General features: G+C 34.2%; 1 protein-coding gene across 1 annotated transcript; it reads left to right on the top strand.

Annotated features, from left to right (window-relative positions):
* The first annotated feature begins 10,912 nt into the window (after window positions 1–10,912).
* LOC103502616 (U-box domain-containing protein 44) lies at window positions 10,913–23,937 on the top strand. The gene is made up of 4 exons (XM_008466608.3): window positions 10,913–11,313; window positions 11,464–12,037; window positions 12,118–12,427; window positions 21,960–23,937. The coding sequence occupies exons 2-4, from the start codon at window positions 11,483–11,485 to the stop codon at window positions 23,555–23,557; spliced, it is 2,463 nt and encodes an 820-aa protein (XP_008464830.1). The 5' UTR covers window positions 10,913–11,313; window positions 11,464–11,482; the 3' UTR covers window positions 23,558–23,937.
* The last annotated feature ends 692 nt before the right edge of the window (window positions 23,938–24,629 follow it).

Here is a 24,629-nt window from a genome sequence, read left to right as displayed (position 1 = left end):
CTTTACTGATTTTATTAACAACTTGTTTTTCCAAATAGTTGACAATGTAAATTTATGGAATGTTTTGTTTGATAATTTAAAAATAATTTTCGATATATACAATTTTGTTATGGAAAGATCCATTTTATGTTTAAATACAAAGGAGATGGTACAAAATAGAAACTCCTTTAAAAGAAAAAACAAAATTAACAAAAACAAAACTTGCTTCTCTGTCAAGTTTGTTCAACAAACGAATTTTGGAAACCTTTTTTTCCTTCATCAATTAGGCAAACCTAAAATTGTATTTAAATTAATCATTTTCTTAACGATATTATTATTTTCTATTGCTTACAATACGATCAGAATAAATTAGTTTTTGTTTTTTTTCTTTCTGAAAGTTAAATTTTAGAAATTATGAGGATGAAGAAAAAAAAAAACTTCTTTAAAATACATTTTGGTTTTAAACATCAGGAAACAAATCAAATCAGTTATCAAACATACATAAAAATTTTGTTATAAAAGCATTTTTTTTATTTTTTCTATTTTCAATTTTCCTTCCTAATACAAATAAAAAAGTTGAGTTATTAAACACATGTTTTTTAAAAATTGATTTTGAAGAATAAAAAATAGAAAACAAATGGATTATCTAATAATAATGAGAGACTTATTTTCCTTTTTGTATGTTATGTTGAATGAGGAGATTGAAGGGTTTTTTTTAATTATAATGTTGAAGGGAATCGAGTTTTGAAGTTTTAATTTCTTAAAATTGAAACGTCTTTTTGTTAATTTTTTATTTTTTGCAATTAATAACTGAGGGAAAGTTTAACCAAAATTGAAAGGTTGCTGTTGTTTTTTACCAAAATTAAATATATATTATATTTTCAAAGTTTGACAAATAGAGTTATTATTTCTTTGAATGAGTCAAGTTTGTTAAATAAATAGGGTTTTTTTTTTTTTTTCATTAAGTCGTGTCAAATTCTAATATTTTAATTCTGTAAAGTTCCAAAACAATTTTTGTTAAAGTAGAACAATATTGGGAGGATGAAAATGAAATGCCAAACAATTTATGTTCTGTTTAACATCCATTTTAATTTTTTGTTTTCGTGCGTTTGATAATTAAATGGAGAATTAGTTATCAATTTTTTGAAAATTAATTTTCAAAAACTAAAAAAAATAAAATAAATGGGTATGCATATATGCACTTAATTTTTTAGATATTATTTTAAATTTTTATTTACATGAATGAATATTTATAATTTGTACCTAATTATTACTCAATTTAAAAAAGATACGTTGTGTTTGTATATTTATTTACTTATTTATTGTTTGTTTTTCTACGATTTGTGTGGCAGAGAAATTAAACCAAAATTCACACTTAAAATGAAATGTTAATATTTTCATAGACATTTCTATTGAATTTGACAACGACTTGAGGAACAATAAGTTGAAATTTTCAACAGTAGAAAATCTGGAAAACATATAAAAAGAAAAAGAAAAGAAAACACACACAAATACAAATAGACACAGAAAGCCTAAAATATGATCAAAAGAGAAAAGCAACTGAGTTTGAATGATGCCATTATTTGTTTTCTTTATTTGGTCAGCGGATTGTTATTGCCACTTTTATACCCAAACCTATAAAACTAAAATTATATATATATATATATATATATAGATAGATAGATAGATAGATAGATCATGATATACACAATTATTGTAATGAATTATTTATACAACAAAAGATGACAAACCAAAAAACTTCCCTCCCTTTCTCACTTATTTAGATGACGAAACAAAGTTTAAAACAAAAAAGAAGGCAACAATGACATACGTGAAAGCTATACATAATTAAACAAATGATTAATTTTTTATTAGACTCTGTATTCTTTGTTTATATCGTTTTCACGTCACCTTCTGGAGTGGGTTTATATTACTACATTGTTTTTTCTAAGAAGTAATCAATACAATTATTATTTTTATTTTTTTAAAAGATGTATATAAATAAGGATGAATTTTCTTTTTGTTGATGTAGGACAATTAAAACAAACCTAAAACCAATGGTTATTGAGATGTTTTCAACCTTAGCAAAATATTAAAATTATTTATAAAAATATAGTAAAATTCATGTAGCTTATTTGAAATTTTTGCTATATTTTGTAAATATTTTTTTTTATTCATACCAATTTTTCTAATTAAATGGAATGTACATTTTCTTTTGTTTGGTTTAATTTACACTTCGGCCTGAGAAGACTATAAATCATTTTAGTTTACATTTTTTAAATATTTTGTTATAAAATTTTGTTAACTTTTAGAAAAAAAATCAATTTTTGTTTGATTTAGAAAAACCGTCAAAAAAAAAAAAGCCATATGAAAATTTATTTATGGTATTTTAATTTGTTTTCATTTTTCTGGAAAAGAAAAAAAAAATCCATTATATTTATCTTTTTATAATTGAAAAGTTACTGTAAATGACAAATTTAATGAAAATATTTATAATATATAGTAAAAATTTAGATTCTATCAATGAAATAGACTAATTTTGCTTGTTTGTAATTTTGTTATCTTCAATAAAATTTTTCATTATATATATATATATATATTCTTTTATACCTTAATTTTGGGAGCTTTTTCTTACGATTGCAAGTTAAAAAACTTAATTAATATTCATAATACAACCAATCACAAGTTTCATTTTTTCTTATCAATTTGTGGTCTATATTTTATGATGAAAGTTAGACCATGTTTTGTAGGGTCGTGTGGTTAATTATAGACAATATATGATTTATCAAGGACGATTTTGACAATATGAAAAAACAAATCATCTTCTAATAAAGAATAAAATTAAAGATACTTTGTTGAATGGAAAATGGATCAAGGTGGGGAAAAAAAATTCTAAAATTAGAAATGGGTAAGAGATGACCAAAATAGAAACAAAAATTAGGTTTTATATAGCAAAACCAAACAACAAAATTGAAAGAAAAAAGTGCACATTTAATTAAGTATTTTCATAAGAATAATGAATTGGATAAAAAATGCAAACAACAATAACTTCACGTCAACAAATAAAAATGTGAATGAGAAAAGAAAAGAAAAGAAAAAACTATGGTTTACATATAGTTTAAATTACCATAATCTTACAAGTATATGTTAACACTAAAATTTATATAGGATATTGGTAACACTAACACACATAACTTTTAATTTGTAGATTATATATACTGAGGTTACCTTCCATGGTATAATAATTCATGGTATAATAATTAGAATGTATTAATAGGAGGTTTGACCTAGAGCTCACAAAATCATGGTATGATCAAAGTTGAATTGAATTGGTTTTTGGCTCTCTCATGCCCATTTGGATGTTCGATTTCATTCGCTTTTTATGCTTTCTTGATCTGTAATGACCAATTATGTTTTCGATCTTTAACTTAAAGTTAGTCATGAACTTATGTGTTAGCTAGCTCTCTTGTGCTATAAACTACATTTAAAGGAGAGACTCAACTTGGAATAGTATCTTCTATGTGCACGATTCCTCTTGTATTATTTACGTGTTTGGTTTGAAGTAACCAATCATTACATATTTTTTGTTTGTCTAAAGATTCATTTGGTAATCGGTACCTTTTAAGTTTTTTGGACAGCTAGCCAAAACCCTTCTAGTGTGCAACTAGCTTCAAAAAAGTGTTTCTCCACTTGTGAGTGAGTGGAATTCTGATGCTTGTATGTTTATGTCATACAACTCATCATCAACAACAAGTACTACAATTAAATTAAACTTAGTTCAATTTGACTCAAGGTGTAATTCTCAAACCACGAACTATAACAATAATATTCGGTCCATACCATTTTGAGATCCAATTATGTTTTGAGCATGCATCACCTACACAATCAAACAATGTTATGGACCCAAACTTCTTACTCAAAGTATTTAATATTTTACACACATGATCGAAAATCAACTTAATACACTCACTCAGAAAAGTATTTAATAAATAAATAAAAAATAGTTCTTAAGAATTACAATTAGGCAAAAATTACAATAAAAATGATTCGAAATTTTGACCTCCATACAAATCTTTATGGAAGTATTTTAATACAAAAGATTCATGTTAATCGACCCTACCTACACTTTGCTTCCACATTGAAATATATAGTTGATAATTTTATGAATTTGTTCTTCCAATACATCAACATGATCGATTATGTAAAATAAATTGAAAATTAAGAAAAGAAAGAATCCAGGCTGCCCAAAGAGGGGTGGAGAAAAGTGGGAAATTTCTAATGATCTCCATGCACACTTGTGGCAAAAAAATGATTAATAGAAGCTAGGTCAAATATGGGAATCCAAATCCTTTCTATGGCTAAGATTAAGAAATTGAATATCCTTTTTCCTCCAAATTATTATTGTTTAATATTCCCTATTAAATTTAATTAATTGGGTATATTGGTAGAATGTTAGGTTTTTTGAGGTTGTATACACAATATTATTTCATTTATGAGCATATGGTGTCATTATAAAACATTCATGCTAGGCTGTCTCCATATATATAATGTTGTATTGTTGCTAACTACCTTTTCTTTTTTTAAAAAAAGACAATCATTTGCCATTGTTTTTCCTACACTTTAGTTGTCTTCAAATAAATATTATTCACTCTCTTTTTTGGTGTATTATTGCATTATTATTATTATTAGTAGTATTATGATCTTCTTGGCTTTTAAATTCTTAATAAATTAGGTCATAAAAAAACTATTATACCATCGCTAAAAAAGTAATATTTTACACGTCTTGATATAGAATTTATTTTGACATAAATCCTTATATATTTTAACAACCTTTTAAAAGCCCTAATATTATTACGAGTAAATTACTGTTAGTTCATAGGTTTGGATGAATATGTGCATTTGGTTTTAGAGTTTTAAAAATAGACTTTTTTTAGTTCTAAAGTTTATAATATTAGACTCGTTTAATATTTAAGTTTTTAAAATGTACATTTTTAGTCTATGAATTTTTGAAAATAGGGTTAAAAGACTCATTAAATAATTTTATATTTTTATTTTAAATAACTATATAACATTTTAAATCATAAGAATAACTTTCACTACAAGAGACGGGGGTACTCCCAACGCACAAATACGTCGGCAAAAATGAAAAGATCGTCGGGAAAAGATATCCCGACGTATAAAACAGGGTCGGGAAGAACGTCGGAAGAAATGCGTCGCGAGAGGCTTTTTCGACGCCGTCTATGCCGACGCATATCTCGACGTTGGGAAAACCGCTTTTGCCGTCGTTTTTTTCCCAACGTAAAGAACGTCGGGAAATCCTTTTTATATATATTTTTAAATATTTTATTTCTACTTTTTTCCTTATAATATTTTGCTCAAACATTTACAATGATGTTCGGATTGCTCAAAAAAATTTCACGACGTTTTGGATTAAATTAAAAAAAACTAAATATAAATTAAAATAAATTAATAAATATACAAAACACAAGTTAAAAAAATTGAATTAAAATTAATAATACGAATAAGTTGACTACAACAAAATATAGTTCTCAAAATAGAAAAAACATAAACACAATGAAAAGCCTCCCAACGAGGTGCGTATGCACGTCATTCTACACCTTCGGTCCTAAAAATGGTATAAAAATAACTAAGTTTAGTACATAATCATATATTGCAAAAACTTAAGAATAATAGAGACATATATGTACCGCAGAGCTAGGGATCATGTGGTGGTTCCTGTTGTGCACGAGTTAGTTCTTCTTAATCTTTTTCATACTTTCCACTTGTGAAGCTAATGCTTGGTGATTTCTATCTTGTACTTCAATCCGTTCCAAAGCTTCATGAAGTTTAGCTTGTAATTCAATCTCTTTTTCTGTGGACGGCGAACAAGATGTCGACGAATTGCTTGCACTCGCCGTTCTGCGGGCCTTCGGCTTGGGTCCCCAACCAAGGCCTTTTGAGTAGCCTGGTCGTCTACCCAACACCTGATCGCATATCTCATCCTCAGAGAATGGCTGACTACCCTCTAGGGTAGGCTGGGATTGGAGTTCCAGCATTTGATTCTGCAACAAATTTAAAACTATGTTAGGTAACGTGCAAAAATATATAATGAAAGTGGATAATTAATAAGGGCATAACTTACATGCGCATCCTCGGCGGCCTGCGACACGAATGTCCCAGCTCGAACGTGTGTTTCCCGAAACAATTCCACACAATCGACTGACTGCCCTTTTCTTTCAGTGAGCTCATACTGTCGTTGTAGAAATGACTTGGACCCGCTACTATGATTGTAAGGCTGCTTCTGTCTAGCATCCTTGTTCGTCCGTGATTGCTCCTACATTAAAACAATTATATTGTTTATTTCGTATACATATTAAAACTTGTTATCATAATTAATCATGACAAATACCTGGAATGCACGGCTGATATAATGGTCGTAGAGGAAGTGCCAATTCTCATCACGTCCAACCAATGTGTTTGGTGGGTTAGCACGAGCCTCCTCCGGGTCGCTGTACTTTTGGAAATGTCTATGACAGTCGGCCCGGAACTCTTTAAAGGTCGTGAGCATCTAATGCTCAACAAACCTGTTCATCGCTTGATCATTGAAATCAAGCACAAACAATCGCTACACATTACAAACATAACACATTAGATTGGTTAAAGTTAGATATATTTCAAATGAAATCATATATAAATGCGTAGTGCATTTAATTACCTAGAGGTCGCCCTTGATGACCTCAATGTATACTCTCTCAATGTCTGCTCACTTAAGACAGCAGACGGGAAATGTCTTTCGCACGCACACGCCTATTGCCTGACTGAAGCGAACGACGTGTGGAGAAATAGGCTTCTCCGCTCTAGGGGCGATCGTCATCGGAATGCGCTCATTTATTGCAACGTGGCACTCTAACTCCAAGAGTCGAGACTGCGCACGTCTCCTAGGAGTCGGAGTCGCTTGTTGAGAAGAAGACTCTGCTCAATAAATCGATAATAACATATAAAGTTAGGAAAAAGAACATGAAATATTTGTAAGTTAAAATGAAGAAAATTCTTAGACTCACCCGTATTGTCACCCACAGATGACGACCCTCCCGCGATGTTATTATCTAAATCGTCCTCAAACTGGAGGAACATATCGTCCATCTCCATAAAATTTGATCGTCGATATGACATAATGGCTATGGACGTAGAAAACAAACTACTACTTCAAAATATTAACAACATATCTTCGCATCCTACAAACCCCTCCAAACTACAGAGGCTACCATAACTGCAGGATAGCCAACACAGCCTAATTATTAACAACAAAATACTTCAAACTATCCTACTATCACCCATTCAAATCAGCAAATTCAAAACAAAAAAGGCTACCATTCAAACCAGCAAATTCAAAACAAAAAAGGCTACCATAACTGCAGGATAGCCATCCAAAACATAAACAAATTCAAAACAAAAAAGCTATCATAACTGCAGGATAGCCATCTCAAATCAACAATACAAATATTGAACACAAACAGGATAGCCAAAACAAATCTTAATTTACATTTTCAATTCAAAACATAAACTATAAATCCCCACCCCCCGGGCTTCAATTTAACTATTAACCCCCATCCCCTCCAATTTCAATTTTCAATTTAACTTAAACCTCCCTCTCCCCAATTCAATTTTAAATTTAACTATAAATCCTCCCTCGACCCCCCCCCCCCAATTCAATTTTCAATTTAACTATAAATCCCCCCCTCCCCTCCCATTTCAATTTTCAATTCAACTATAAACCCCCCCCTCCCAATTTAATTTTCAATTTAACAATAAACCCCCTCCCCCAATTCAACCCCCATTCAATTTTCATTTAACTATAAACTCTTCCCTCAATTCAATTTTCTAAATAACCCTAAACCCTAAACCATTCAAATTTCAATTCAACCACAAATTACACACATTCTATACAAAAATACATTTAACAAACAAAAATCTATTCCAAAATAAAATCCTAAAATAATTTTCCTAAAAAAAACCCCTAAAACATAAATTTAAACTAAATAAAATTTAATTTTCCACTTACCTAAAGTGGCAGACGGCGGCTGAATGGCGGCAAGGACGGCGGCAAGGGACAGCGGCGAAACAGAACGACGACGACGATTCTCTCTTCTCCCCTCTCGGCTTCTCCTCTCGTTTTTCCTCTCGATTTCGGTTCTGTAAATTACAGAACTGAAATGATTAAAAAGGGGATTTCCCGACGCAGTGCCGCGGCATCGGAAAATCCCCCTAAAAGCGTCGGGAAAAGTGGCATTCCCGACGCTCATTAAAAGGTTTTCCCGACGCACTTTTCCTGACGCCGTTCCCGACGCACTGTGCACGGCGTCGGGAATAGTTTGTTTTTTAAATTTAATTTACCCTTCTCCCGACGAATTCTTGCCGACGCGTTCTTGGTGCGTCGGGAAAGAGTGTTTTCTTTCCCGACGCGGTGTTCACGGCGTCGGGAAAACCCTTATTCCCGACGTTCCTTATGCCGACGTCGTGTTGTGCGTCGGGAATGATCCATTTTCTTGTAGTGTTTCAAGAATCATATTCTCTTTAAAATTATTTTTAAAAATTTTTAAATATCATATAATTATTTTATAAAAATAAGTTATATCCGCTCATTTTAGTCGTTTAGATTTGTACCAATATCCTAATAATTTTTTTCAATATCTTATATCAATTTCTATCTCAAAATTTTGCGAAAGAGAAAGGGAAGAAAGAGAAGGAAATGAAAAGCAAATCTAAAATATCTTTTTAAAAATATGAGCTTTTTAATTTTGTTATACGTATCTATTTTATCGCTTGCTATATTTATAAAAATTAACCTTTAATATAACATTAAATATATTATATAAATTAATTAATTTAAAATCTTATTTATCTCGTAACTATATTGAATCATCAAATTAAGTTTAGTTACTAATTATCTTTATTTTTATTTTCAATAATGTCAAATTTAATTGAGACGTTTTCTAAAATAGTAAAATAAATTAAAATATTTACTATTTATAGCAAAATTTTAGATTCTATCAATGATAGAAACTATCCATCAATGCCACTGATAGAAGTATACTACTATCTATCAATGTTTATTATTAATAGAATTTGAAATTTTACTATATGTTATAAATATTTGGTCAATTTTTTATTTTTAACAATTTTCCAATTTAATTTCTGACTACATTTATTGTTCTCATACATTTAATTAATTAATTAAAAAACATGGAGACATTTCCAAATATAGCACAATAAATCAAAATATTTACGAAATATAATAAAAAAAATTAGATTTTATCAATAATACACATCGATAAACATCTAAATGTTATATTTTATAAATATTTTAGCAAATTTACCATTTATAGTAAAGTTTTAAACAAATATACTTTTAGCAAGAGGAATAGATGAATTTAATCACCGGTCATATTTTAAATTTCACAATTTAGTTTGTAGATTTACAATCAGATAATTAGAATTGCATTTGGTGTTAATTTTGTGCGGTTAAATGTACTGAAATCACTCCAAAATCTCACTTTTCTTTCCCAACCTCTTTAAAACTTAGAAAATATCTTTTCAAGTACCATTTTGAGTTGAATATTTGAATTTAAGATCTTTTGTCTTCTGAAATATGATGAGATTTTTTTTTTCAAATAGGATATTTAATAAAAAAATTTAAAATTGATAAACTAAAACTGAAATTTATTTTATATATTAAACTCATCACGTTATTAATAATTACCGTATTATTTGTAATACTAAGTCCACGTTACCATATCTAAAATACAATAATTCAGTATTTATTAACTATACACATGTAACAAACTTATTCCTTGTCAATTAAAATAAATTTTACAAAAGCTATTGTTGTAAGCAATTGTTTCAAAACCTACTGTAATTTCAAATGAAAATTTAGGTCTCTCTCTCTCAATTTTTGTATTAAATTTGGAAATAAAAAGTTTAAGTCGATGTTTAGGCAGTGTTAACTCAACAACAACAATAAAAAATACTAAATTTTGATATATATGCTAATAGTTTGAATCTACTTGCAGTATTTGCAACGAATCATAATTATTCCACATGTTAAAATTCAAATTATGTAACATTCATACTCATAAAACAATATTTAGATATAAACAAGCTTTAAAAGCAGGTGCCAACAATCAACGGGTCAACTTTTGCTACATGGAACAATGCTCCTATAGATCGAGTGATTCAATTGGTTCATCCCTCGTCGTTGGCATTTTTCAAAGCAAGAGAGCCAAATTAGCTTCGACCTCAACCTCATGGTCCAATGTAGACCAATTGAGTTGAGCAATCCAATTGCTTAGTGTACTTTTCATTGACATTTGTCTATTTTATACATGTATTGTATCTATTTAGAATGAAACAACCTTATTGGATTTACCCAGTAGTTTGACTTCTTCTGAAGTTATCCCAACACAAAGTATCAACTATTTTGAAATTGAATGCAAGTATATTTTGGTTTTTCTAAAGCTAAGAGATATCATCGAAACTTTTAAAAATTAAACATATTTTTTACTATACATATTTCTTTTATTACAAGCTACACATAAGTAGTATTATATATATATTTTTTGAGTGAATCACGTAAAATATCCTTTTGAGTAAAAAGATTTAAGTTGACAAGTCAACAAAATGAAAAAAAAAAAGAGAATTTTTTTATAAAAGATAAGAACAAAAACACAAAAAGGGAACCTTTCAAAAAAAGAAAACAAGAACGAGTGTGTGTGTGTGTGTGTGTGAGGGAACAGGTGGTTAGAGGTTAGAGCTGGAACTCGCCGCAACACAACTAAGAGCTCGGGTCTGTGAAAAAATGGTGGGGTCTCACTTCCATCCTCGTCAAGTTTCTCTCTTGTGGCTTGCGCCTTCTCTTTCTCTCTCTCTCTTACGGTCAAAGACTCACCCCCCCCCCCCCCCCCTCCTCTCGCTCTCTCTCTCTCTTCTTTTGGTTGTTTGGAAGCTCCTGTTGCTTCCCCTAATCACATCCCTTCCTTTCTACCTCGTATTCCCCCATCGCATCTCACTCCGACCTCAGAAAAAGTCCCAATTTCATCTCCACCATCAACAATTTCACTCCTATCCTTCTTCCTTCTTTAATGGGTGACAGCCAACTACCCTCTAATGGAGTCCACTTTGGTCAACCAGCCCTCCTGGATTGTTTTTCCAGGAAATTAGTCTTGCCCTGATTCTTTCCTGCTGAAAGGAATCACCAAGCTTTTGGATTTTTTTTAATGTGCTTGCTTTTAGCTTCCCCTGCCACGCGTGATCACGATTGGGTCGTAGCCATTGCAGGTTTGATTTCTGGGTTATGCTGTTTTTGATTTGCTCAATTCTGAAATGTTATTTAGACGTTTTTGTGATTGTTGGGATTGTTTTTCTTTAAGTTCATTCGGGTTTCTTGTGCTACTGTGTGGTTAATCTTGTGGTGGCTTTGTTTCTCAGGGCTTGATTTATAGATCGGATGGCAGAGAGTTGGGATGGAAGTTATGAGGATTCTGGAAGTGTATCTGATGAGAGTAGTTATTATGCAAGACTGCATATTGAACCTATTTATGATTCGTTTTTGTGCCCTCTAACGAAGCAAGTAATGAGGGATCCTGTTACTATAGAAAGTGGGCAAACGTTCGAACGTGCGGCCATTGAAATGTGGTTCAACGAATGTAAGGAAAGTAGAAGGAGGCCAATTTGTCCTATGACACTTAAGGAATTAAAAAGCACGGAATTGAATCCCAGTATTGCTTTGCGGAATACTATTGAAGAGTGGACTGCTAGGAATGAAGCTGTTCAGCTAGATAAGGCTCGTAAGTCACTTAACTTGGGAAGTCCAGAAAATGAAACTTTGGGATCTTTGAAGTATGTTCAACATGTCTGCCAAAAGGGTTTGTCAAGGCACATCGCACGAAATGCTGGGTTAATACCTATGATTGTTAGCTTGTTGAAGAGCACAAGTCGAAAAGTCCAGTTTAGAGCTTTGGAAACCCTTAGAATTGTGGCACAAGAAGATAGTGAGTGTAAGGTTGTCATTCGCGAGTTATAGTATGATTTCATTGGCATGTCGAATTCGGGGTTTTGTGAACCTCTTGTTTCATTTGGCAGGAAATGTTAGCTGAAGGTGACACTCTTCACACAGTAGTAAAGTTCCTGCGCCATGAGCGTTCAAAGGAGAAGGAGGAAGCTGTAGCTTTGCTGTATGAGCTTTCCAAGTCTGAAGCCTTGTGTGAAGAGATCGGTTCAGTTAATGGGGCAATTCTTATATTAGTTGGAATGTCGAGCAGTAAATCTGAGAACATCACCACAGTTGAAAATGCTGATAGAACATTAGAAAACCTGGAGGTGTGTGAGAATAACATTCGACAAATGGCTGAATATGGTAGACTGAGGCCTCTTCTGACACAGATTCTTGAAGGTATGTGCGTGATCTCCAGTTATAAGTTCTCAGTAGTTCTCAATAGTTATTGTTTGGTATGTGCTTCTTTTGAAGAAAGTCAGGAAGCAAACATTTCTTGTCGTTGCTTGTATGCAGGAGAAGGTTCAATTCACTTAAAAAAGTATTTGTTTCCATGCTTTCTGTACAATACTTCAACAAATTTATAATGAAATACAGTTGCATAAATACATGCCAAACCCCATCCTGCGGTATCCTTGTTCTAAGTTATATTTGAAAGACCCATTAGAATGTGCATGTCAAACCTGTATTGAAACATATTTCTGCTGGCTATCTGCTGGGCATTCTCACACTTGCCTTATTTATGTGACTATGGTTCCTAGACCCTACCAATAGGAAATATTTTCCTGAATGCTGTACTTCACCTTTGCCTCTTATACTGGTATCAAGTCCACTGTGGAAAAAGTTATAGCACTTTCTTAATAAAACATGCCTCTATTTTGAGAAAAATATTTATATTGCTTGTTAGATATGTAGCCAACGGTGAGACACATTGGACATGTGATTTGCAAGGTCTAATCTAATATTCTTTCTTTCTTTCTTTCTCTTTTCCCTGAAAAAGAGTTTTTATATTTTGATTTTAGAGATATCTAGACATGAAAGAGACTTGTTTAGTGGAGACAGATAACAACCAAATACCTGGAAAAGCGGAGTTTTGGAGTCCAATTGAAGAAAAGTTTACAAGGACACTGGGGAACTGGAGAAAATTTGTGCCTCTCGAGGAGTGCTTTAATCTTGAGTACCTTAGTCTTTGAAGCTTGCCAATTTAATTTATGTCAAGTGTTCCTAATGGTCAGGGAAGATGTACTGTCCTTAGGAAAGAAGATAATGGATTTTCTTTGAATGGCAGCAAGCAAGGGAAATCAAGTGGAAAGTAGTTTCATATTCACTAGAGGGAGGAAACTAGGGCATTGGTAATTTGAGGAAAATGAATCTAGCCTTGGCAATAAAAGGGTTTTGGGGATCCACTTAAGTCTACATATCTATAGAATTAAAGACTTAAAAGTAATAGTAAATGTAGAGGGACATACCTTTCAAAGAGAACTTATGGATATGAAACGGTTTTGGGGGTCCTCTTATTTCAAATCTAACGTGGAAAGAATTTATGGTTGGCATAAATCGACAAATCTATGGAATTAAAGTAATAGTTCCTCTTCGATACACTTTTCAAAGAGAAAGATCGCCTTTTGTGGTTTCCTAGACTGTTGTGCTGTGATGTAGGATATTTGGGGAAAAGAACAATAAAGTGTGCAAAGGTTTGGGTAAGGACCCTAGTAAGGTTATGAGGTTTCATGTTTTGCTATGGGCTTCAACTTCAAAGTCATTTTGTATTATTTCTTACGTATTATCTTACTTGGTTGCAAACTCTTTTTTTAGAAGGGTGCTTTTGTGGGCTTTTTTTTGTATGCCCTATATTCTTTCATTTTTTCTCACTTAATTCTATAAAACAAAACCATCGTATAGAAGAGAGAAAAGGAAAAGAAGTGGACATGACTTCTGAATCCTCCGTATCTAGTATCCCTTGCAAGACAGATGATGATCTGCTAGCTGAAGAAAAAGATAAAAGAGAGGATGCTAAAGTTGATTTATCACAACCTTTATTTAGGGGTATTGATTGTCGCCAGGTTTTTCCTAGCAAACCTTAAGAAATATGGGGTTAGTGGAATTTGAGGGCAACAAGGAGGAAGGAGATTCTAATGCAAAGGAGACCTGAACTATCCTTTCATGCAAGATTTAGTCAATGCTTAGGTGAAGAGGAAATTATGCAGCAGACCCAAGGTAGTGCAAGTAGCAGAAAAGTGAGAGTTACAAAGGCCTTCTGTTGACATGGGTGAAAAAGGATCAAGTGGATTTGTTGACATGGGTGAAAAAGGATCAAGTGGATTTGACGGTTGAACTAGTGGCAAAAGTGACCACATGGATTGGGATTTTTTGGATAGACTGCTGATAAAGAAAAGGTTTTGGCTACAAAAGGAGAATGTTGATTTGGGGGTCTGATCAGGAATCTGAAGAGTTCTATCCTCATCAATGCAACCTCGAAAGCGTTGATTCAAGCTTCTAAAAGTTTAATACAAGGGGACCCTTTGTCTCCTTTTTTGATCTTAATTGTCGTGGATGTCTTAAGCCAGCTCGTTTTTAAGGGGTGGAAGGAAACATCATTGATCTTTTTAGGATTGGAAGGACAAAGTTGCTTTAAAGCATCTTCAATTTGCGGGTGATACTGTATTATTTTTCTCTGGGAAAGAGGAGTCCTTTCTCATCCTTAACCATATGGTGGCTTTCTTTGAATAAATGTCTGGGCTAAAGATCAATAGGAGCAAACGTAATATTTTTGGTATTGATTGCGAGGTTGGCTCTTTCTCTTCTTCCTATCTCGGGCTTCCTCTAGGTGGAAACCTGAGCCATGACTTTTTGGGATCCTATTTGTGAGAAATTTATAAGGATTGGCGACGTGGAAGGAAGGGTTCTTTTCTAAAACGGACAAATTAACCCTGATTAGGTCAGTGCTGGGTGGAATTCTTGTGTATTATTTGTTGCTTTTCAGTATCCTTGCTTGGTGTATAAGTGCATTGAAAAGTATATGAATATTTTTTGGTCAGTAGAGGTGGATGAAGGAAGTGGATCTCATTTGGTTAGTTGGGAGGTGATGGGGTGCCTTGTGAGTAGGGGGGCTTAGAGATTGGTAACTTAAAAATTCGCACCAAAGCTTTGTTGGCTAAGTGGCTCTGGCGCTTTCTCCTTGAACCCAACTCTCTATGGCATCGAATCGTCGTGAGTAAGCATGACACATATCCTTATGAATGAATGGAGAAAAAATCCTTGGAAAGATATCTCTTTTGAGATTTCAACCTTCTCTCGATATATACGTTATTTTGTGGGGGATAGGAAGGACACATATCTTTTGGAAGATTAGTGGGTGAGGGAGAGGTCTCTTTGCTTGTTATTTTCACATATTTACCATTTATCCTTTTCCAAAAACTATATGATGTCGGATCTCTTAGTTGGGTATGAGAATCCTGTGTCTTTTCTTTCGGGTTCTGTCGTAATTTGACCAATTGGGAAACGACAGAGGTCGCCTCTTTTCTTTCTTTGCTTGGGGGTGAAGTTTTAGGGAGGGGAGAAGAGTGTTCGTGCTTGGAGTTCTAATCCAAGTCAGGGTTATACGTGTAAATCGTCGTTCTATTTGTTGTTAGATCCCTCCCCCCCAAGGAAGTTTACTTTTGGAGGATAAGGTTTCCAAGAAAGTCAGGTTATTTATTTGGCAAGTCTTGCTTGGTCGGTTTAACATTGTTAATATTCTTGTTAGGAGAAGGACCTCAGTTGTTAGGCCTTTTTGTTGTTTGCTTTATCTAAAGGCAGTGAAAGACCTTGATCGTCTTTTTTGCCAGTATGTGTAGGCTTTGTGGAGTTCTTTTTTGCCGGAGTTTGGAGTTAGCTATGTTGGACATCAGAGGGTACGTGTGATGATGAAGGAGTTCCTCCTCCATCCACCTTTCGAAGAGAAAGGGCGCTTTTTGTGGTTGGCTGGGGTGTGTGCTATTATTTGGGATGTTTGAGGGGAGAGGAACGATGAGGTGTTTTGTGGTAGGGAAAGGGATCTTAGCAAGGGTTGGTCCTTCGTTAGATTTCATGTGGGCTTCAATTTAGAAGCCTTCTGTAACTATTCCATTGGCAACATTTTACTTAATTAGACCCACTTCTTGTAGTTAAGGAGTTTTAGTGAGTTGTTTTTTTGTATGCCTTTGTATTCTTTTTTTTTTTCTCTCAAATGAAAGTTATTGTTTCTATAAAAAGAACTAGAGGTAGAAGTAGTGGGTCCCCTCCCCCTAAAAGAGCCTTTATCAAGGATACTCTGTGTAGAAAACTATCAAACCGCTTTGGAGGTCTAGAAAAATTGGTTGGATGTTCTTTGGCATTTAAGGCTCATATGGAGGCATTTTAGTGATGTGGAAGGAAAATAGAGTTGAAGTCTCTACCAATGTCTGGAGTTTTCTCTATCTCTGTCTGTCTGCTTGAGTTCTAATCATTTGTTTAAGGGGTGGTTATCTAGCACCTATAGCCCCTCTTCCACTCGAGGGAAAGGTCACTTCTGGCAAGAACTTAGAGTTGTTTTTGGGATATGTCAAGGACTGTGGTGTCTATGTGGTGATTTTAGTGTTGATAGATGCTGGAAGAGAAATTTGGGGAGGGAGAAGCACAAAAGAGTATGAAGAAGTTATTTCTTAATCTTGATTTTGTGTATATTCTGCTCAGTAAAAGCTTAATTACCTTATCTAATGTGAAAATGGACCTTGTTTACTGGGCAAATTCTGTCTCTAAGAAAGGGATTGATGCTTTTAAGAAAATTTTGATAGAAAAAGTAATCATATTATCTTTGATCATTTACCCATCGTGTTGAAAATGGAGATGCTTAATTGGGTCCCTCTCCTTTCAAATTCAACTTGCACATCATCAAAAAACTTGAAGAGTTTCCTTACCTAATGGCATAAAGATGTCTTCAACAATATTCAAGACTCTAAGAAAAGACTCTCTGACGCTATGATGGCTCAGATGTGTTAAAAGCTAACAGGCAGTGGAATGAAAATTCAGGAGGGACATAAACAATCTAAAAGAACTGGCTAATATGATCTTGATAGAGCAAAAAATGTGGCTTCGAAATTGTAAGCTTAGATGGTTGAAAAAGGGGCATCAACTAGAAAATGAAGGAGTTGTATTCCAACCATGGAAACTGCAAAGGGTCACTTGCTAAAGACATAGCAAGATACAGAAACTGAGGTGGTTAGTTACTTTTCTAATTTGTATGTGAGAGCGGTTGGACATGAATTCACATTTGATAATTTGAATTAGACTCCTTTAGACTTGAGTTGGAGAAGAAACTTGAATCTCGGTTTAATAAGTTGGAGATTTTCGAGGCGATTTCATATTTGAGAAATAAAAAATCACAAATGGTATGGCACGTGACTTTAGAAAAAACGTGAAACATAGTGAAGCACAACCTACTTTTTGGTGTTCCACAATTTTTTTGAAAAGGGAGGCATTAATAAATGCACGAATGAGACACACAGCTTCCTTGCCCTAAGAGAGGCAATGTGGCCAAAATTTGTTTTTTTTTGCTAAAGGAGACAAACCTCTTAAATTATTATTAATAAAAGAGCCTTCAGCTCAAAGTACAAGAGTATTATACTAAGAGCAAGAGAAAAGACAAAATTCAAACTACCTCTACAAGAAAGCTACAAAACAAATTCAAGCTAAACATAGAAGAGATCAAGCTAAACAAAATCATATCCAAATAAATCTAATTACAAAGCGTAATGCAAAATCCTCTCATGAAGAACTAAATTGAAACTAAAAACTCTCAAGAAGATGCAACCCGCTACCTCGAAACTGCCTAACCAAAATAATCCATAATCCAGAGGAAGCTCGAAGAAGTCTTCCACTATTCAGCATTGACGTGAAGGATGTACTTGCCACCCATATAAAGGAAATTCCAAGAATGACTGATGTTGGTCTTACATTAAGGAAAAATACAATAAACCGTTGAAAAATCAAATTAAAGTAATTCCACAATCAGCTACTATTGATTTTAAATGATCTGGTATTTCGCAAAACCGGGGACAAAAATGAGTAGCAGACGGAAACTTTGCGGATCCTGGCTCTTCCTCGCATTGAAACAGCGCATTGAGATCGGTTTTTAGAGGCTTAAAATGTTTCTGACTTTCAAGTTCGGTTGACCTATCTAAATGCTCAAATTCCTCACTACTAACATTGAAAGGAGAGTCGAAGAAAAGCTCACTCTTCTTGTTGGATTGATTGAGAGGGGTTTTGCTTGGAGAGCTCTTCAGAAATTTTACCTTGGAGTTACGAAAAGATAACTTAGAGTACTTAAACTGAAATAACAAACTTAGCCTAATTACTTCCCATTACAAAATTATAGCAAAAGCATTGGCTAAAAGGCTTAGAAAGATCCCCCACCCATTGTTGATGATGTGCAAGCTGTTTTTTGGGGATGACAAATTCTAGATGCTTTTTTGGTTGCGTACAAATATTTGGTGATTCCAAAGCAAAAAAAAGGAGGTTTTCTTGATGAAGCTTGATTTTTGTTTTTTTCTTTTTGATGAAACCTGACTTGGGAAAAACCCACAATAAAGTCAATTGGTCCTACTTAGAGCAGATGCAACTAGTGATTCCAAAATTGTACGATACAGTAGTTGGTATCATACGAATTAACTCTAGATGGAGGTAAAAGTGTTTTGAATCTAATTTGAGAGGAACTGCATGTCTTGGAATATTGAATCATATGAATCAGGTCGAATCATTATAATCCGATTATAAAAAAGGAGTTCTGGATGTTGATTTACCTCCCAATAAGATTGAGGATTTTTTGGTGGAGGCTTTGGGGTCCTATTTCAGTGAAAAAGCCTCGATCCTTTTGGATTGTGCTGTGACAGCTTTAGAGTCAACTTGCCAAGAAAGAATTTTTGAATTTCTTTGGAATCTTAATCCTCCAAACCACATCAAAGACCAACTGACAAACGCCTACATGAAGTAACTTGTAACCCACACATAGCTCACATACTGACAATCCCAAAAAGGATTTTTCCCCTTTCGATAAAGAATACAACAAAGGATCAAGTAGCGAGGTCATCTTTCTAGCAAGTTTATCAAGTGTTCACCCAACCAAGCAAAACTTGTCAAGTAATGAACTTGATTTTCTTTGGAATCTTAATTCTCCAAACCACATCAATGGCCAACTCATTAATAGGGGAGGGATCCAACAACCACGAATATCCCTTCTCTCAACCCTAAAAATGTACTCCTCCAATAAAGGAAGAAGAGAGGCAACCTCCACCGTTTTTTTCTTGGAAAAATGAAGGCAAAACCCGAAAGAAAAGGACGTAGAGTTTTTGGACCAAACCAAGAAATTAGAGACCATGCGCTTTTTTGAAGGAATACAAATGATAAAGATGAGGAAATGCATAGCAAAGAAGGCTATAACCCCCACCCACTAATCATCCTAGAAATACATATCCTTACCATCCTCCACAGTACGATGAACCAAATGAGAAAATGAGGGAAGCTCAAGCGATATATCTTTCCAACGATTTTGGTGTTTGCCTTTGACCCCTTTAGCCACCCAATCAAAAGGATGAGTGCCGTGCTTACTCACAAATCACAATGATTCTATGTCACAAGGATTCAAGCTCAAGGACAAAACTCGAAAGCCACTTAGCCAACAAAGCTCTATTTTGAACCCTTAAATTATCAATTCTGACCCTCTTGGTTAACAGGGTGCCCAACAACCTTCAATTAACCAAATGAGAACTATTCCCTTCATCCACCTCTTCTCAAAGAAAATCTCTCATAAGCTTCTCAAGGCTCTTACAAAGTGAGCAAAGGAAAGACAATAAATGAGAATGCCGCTAAGCATTGATCTGATTAGAGTTAGCCTACCAGCTTTGGAGAAGAAACCTTTCTGCCATGATGCTAACATTTTACCGTTCTTTTTAGAAATGGGGTCCAAAAAAGACATGCTTTCGGATTATGAAGTTCATCACTTGGATTGTAGTGTATTGTGTTCTTAAAGAATATGTGCTTTGGTTAAGCAACCATTGTATTTTTTTAAAACGGAAACAAACTTATTGATAAAATGAAAAGAGACTAACGTTCAAAATAAATGGATACAAAGTAAGCATGAAAGCCTTTTTTGGGTATGGAAAGTAAGCATGAAAGCTAGGGCCTGGCTATTTCAACTAGGTTGACTGCCCGTAGCACCCTTCTCATATTCCTATAACAAACAGCTAATAATTTGGAGTGTAATTCGCCATATGGACAGGATTACAATGAGGAAATGAAAGCATCCAAATTCAGACAAATATCATGAATGGAATAATCCATAGAAAACTTAGTTTGAGAACACAAAGAAGAAGCTAGTAGACGAGTTGAGTCAAAACAATCTGACCAATCATTAGACTTGTCATGGAAGACCTGCTGGTTACATCCAAATCGTAGTTTTGAAATCAAAGTTCTGACTGCATTGGACCACAGCAATTGTGCTTTAGCTGCTAATGATGGACATACCAAAATTTGGTAGATAATGTCACGATATAAATGCCCAAAACACCCATTGTAAACTAAAGTAGGAGAAAAGCTTCCACCAACATTTGCTTGAGAACGAGCAATTGAAGATTAAGTGCTGCAAATCTTCACCGTTGGCTAAACAGAGGGCGTGTATGCAGGGAGTTAAATAATGATACTGCAATTTATGTTGCAATGAATCTGAACGCTTGACACCTAGACGGAACCAAAAATTAATATCCAAATCAGAATATTAACTGGGGCTCATTGACTTATACTTGGAAAATTTCTTTGTCAAGAGGGGATGAAGCAATCAAGTGCTTTGACAAGGATTTAGCCAAATATTTTCCAGACTGAGTCCAATGACCATAGCTGAGAATCAGGCACTTGAGATGGACTTATGCCTTTTATGCTACAAAGTAGTTGCTGGAGTTCTGGGAATTCCTCTTTTAGTTGCCTTCGAGGGAATGAATTCCACAAAGCAGTAGCCGAGTCCTGATGATCATTTGTACTTCCATTAGGTAGTGAAGCAATGCGGAAAAGTCAAGGATATCTCCATTTAAAAGGAAGATCCGGACACCATAAATCAAGCCAAAAGAAGATATTTCTTCCATTTTCTAATTTAAAAACTGCTAGTGATTCAAATATGCTCCAAAATTTTAATATACTAGGCAAAGGGCTTTTCAGCATTTAAGACAAAGAATTCCAGGTCGAAGGGTGAGAGAGCTTCCTTTACAACTTTTAAGTTGATGAATTAGAGTTCTAATAGTAGGTCTTTTCCCTTTTTCAGAATTTGATAGGTCTTTTCCAATTTCAACACTAACGTGATAAACCTGCATGTGCAAATGTAGTTAAAAAAAAAACACATAGGAAAGAGAAAAAAAGTTACTGGGTAAAAAATGAAAAAATGGATAGTTGAAAACAGAATGCGATAAACAAACTGAAATGTAGAAACGGGAAGTGATATTTGAGCTTTGTTATTTATTTTCTTGGATATTGCTTTTGTACATGACATCTGTTGAAGATTGCTGTATTCTAAGAGAACTTTAAAAGGTTAAATTTTCTTTTGTTTCATAACATTTGTTGCAATAGAAATACATGTGTTTAAGCTTTTAATTTTTATTTTCAAGTACTAAAAAAATTATTATGAAGCATTCGATTGTGTTATTTCATGATGTGTCTGTGTTAGTGTGTTCAATCATTCTTGTCAGTCCTCTAAATCGATTCTCTACACAGGGTAAATTGCTAACTTTTATTACTGCCTCAGCAAAGGAAGTTCTTCAACATTAAAATGATGAATGTGTTACTCTATCGTAGATATTGTTTTTAACTTTTGGATAGGTTTGGAGTGGAAATATCCATACTGTTTCGATGGTTTTTATTTTTTTATTTTAATGTTTCGATGGGATTGTTACAGGCCCTCCAGAAACTAAACAATCCATGGCTGCACATTTGGGCGAGCTAGTTCTAAATAACGATGTAAAACTCTTTGTGGCTCAGACTGTGGGGTCGTCTCTAATTAATATCATGAGAAGTGGTGATAAGCAGTCAAAAGAAGCTGCATTAAAAGCCTTGAACCAGATATCATCGTTTGAGGCTAGTGCAAGAGTTTTGGTTCAGGAAGGGATACTTCCACCTCTCGTTAAGGATCTTTTCACAGTTAGTTCGAATCAACTTCCCATGAAGCTAAAAGAAGTATCTGCAACAATTCTTGCCAATGTTGTGAGCTCAGGCTGTGATTTCAATTCAATTCCAGTAGAACCTAATAATCAGTCTACACTTGTCTCTGAAGATACTATCCATAACCTGCTACAACTCATTAGCAATACCGGTCCAGCTATCGAATGCAAGCTTCTCCAGGTTCTTGTTGGACTTACAAGTTCTCCTTCAACGATTTCAAGTATTGTTAACGCCATTAGAAGCTCTGGTGCAGTTATCAGCTTGGTTCAATTTATTGAAGCCCCACAGCTGGACTTGCGTGTTTCTGCTATAAAGCTCCTCCAGAATATCTCCCCACACTTGAGCCAGGAGCTAGCAGATGCTCTACGTGGTTCAGTTGGCCAGCTGAGCAGTTTATTTAGAATCATAGCGGAAAATACTGGAATCACCGAAGAACAAGCAGCTGCTGTGGGGCTTCTAGCTGATCTCCCAGAAATGGATTTTGGCCTCTCCAGGCAGATGCTTGATGAAGGAGCTTTTGAGTTGGTCTACCTTAGAATTGTTCAACTCCGCCAAGGGGAGACTAGAGGTGGCCGATTTTTAACACCATTCCTTGAAGGCCTCGTTCGAATTCTTGCAAGGATCACAAGCCTTGTACCGTCTGCTGATCGTGAGCCTGATGCTCTTGTATTTTGTCGCAGGCACAATCTTGCTGCTTTATTCATTGAACTGCTTCAGTCTAATGGACTCGACAATGTGCAGATGGTTTCAGCCTTGGCATTGGAAAACTTATCTCTAGAATCCAAGAATTTGACTCAGATACCTACGCTTCCCGAACCTGGATTTTGTGCCTCAATTTTTCCATGTCTCAGCGCACAACCAGTGCTAACAGGGCTGTGTCCTCTCCACCGAGGTACATGTTCTTTGAGGGAAAGTTTTTGTCTTTTGGAGGATAGGGCAGTGAACAAATTAGTAGCCCTATTAGATCACACAAACGAGAAGGTCGTCGAGGCAGCGCTTGCAGCACTATCTACGCTGTTGGACGATGGGGTCGATGTTGAAAAGGGAGTTAACATTTTGTACGACGCAGACGGTGTTCAGCCTATATTTAATGTGTTGCTCGAAAACCGTACAGAGAACCTGATGAGAAGAGCTGTTTGGACGGTCGAGAGGCTGTTGCGCTCAGACGACATAGCAATCAAATTCTCAAATAATCCAAATGTGAGTACAGCTCTTGTTGATGCCTTCCAGCATGGTGATTACAAAACAAGACAAATTGCTGAGCGTGCCTTAAGACATGTTGATAAGTTACCCAACTTCTCCAATATATTTCCTAATCCTAGTAATATGGGATAAACCTTGTTTCTACATGTGCTCTTGTCCAATTATTTGTGGCTTCGGTTGCCTTTGCAAATGGAATTTTCTTTCCCTTTTCTTTTCTTTTCTTTTTTCTTCTTATCATTATTTCTTCTTTTGGTTTGCGAGAGAGCCTAAGTATTGAAGGTAGGTCTTGGATGTATAAAGTCTTCAGTTCTTTAGTCTTATTGTCAGAAATTTGGTTTGTTGAGTGGTTCTTATAGCATGTAAGTTCTTTTGTTGTTAATCAAATAAACGTCAATATCAAGTTCGGGAAGGCAATATTGGGGAAAGGTGGTGTTTTTCTAAGTTTTTAATTTTCTGGTGGATTTCTTTTCAATGTATTTATCAATATACTTTGCTAGATTTTATTTCTTTGACCCACTTGCCTAAATTTAGTCTCTTTAATGCTCCATTTAGTAATTTCTTCCCTTGGTTGTCATATTTCTTAGGTGAGTAAGATTCTTAGCCGTATTTTAAAAATAAAAACTATATTCTTAGTCTCAAAACTTTGGTTTTGGTTTTTGAAAATATTGATAGAAAGTACCTAACAAGACAAGAAATTTTAAAGTTGTAGAGTAATGGGTTCTTATTTGGTAAGCTTAAAAGTTACAAAGATATCAAATTAGCTTGGTGACTTAAAATGAAACCATAATTCTCAATTTTGAGAAATTAGGAATATATAAATGCACGCACATTGAATACTGATATTTACAGATTTACACATTTATTCATCTTTACAGATCTCAACACCTCTCTTCAAGTTGGTTTCATTTCATGATGCCTTCTATAATAAGCTTCTCCAAGTTCATCAACAACTTACTTGTAAAATAATGAAAAGATGTTACATTTATGTTAAAGGGAAAACTGGACGGTGAATGTAGGTAGAGATGATAACTTTACTACTCATTAACTCTGTGTTGGTTCTTTCCGAAAAACTTTAATTCTTCAAATATATTTTATTAGCCAAGTAAAGTATGAAAATATGGTACTTTGAAATCCTAACTTCTGCCTTGAATAATGGTTGCCTACAACTCATTTATGACATAAACCATCAATCTCAATTATCATT

This window comes from Cucumis melo, chromosome 3 (genome assembly GCF_025177605.1).
Source record: "Cucumis melo cultivar AY chromosome 3, USDA_Cmelo_AY_1.0, whole genome shotgun sequence".
NCBI classification, from domain to species: Eukaryota; Viridiplantae; Streptophyta; class Magnoliopsida; order Cucurbitales; family Cucurbitaceae; genus Cucumis; species Cucumis melo.
This window is presented reverse-complemented; position numbering and strand designations above follow the sequence as displayed.

Coding starts and splice junctions, on each gene's coding strand:
- LOC103502616 (XM_008466608.3), top strand. CDS start 11,483: ATGGCAGAGAGTTGGGATGGAAGTTATGAGGATTCTGGAAGTGTATCT. Junction 12,038..12,117: donor AAGAAGATAGTGAGTGTAAG/GTTGTCATTCGC, acceptor TTCATTTGGCAG/GAAATGTTAGCTGAAGGTGA. Junction 12,428..21,959: donor TCTGACACAGATTCTTGAAG/GTATGTGCGTGA, acceptor GGATTGTTACAG/GCCCTCCAGAAACTAAACAA.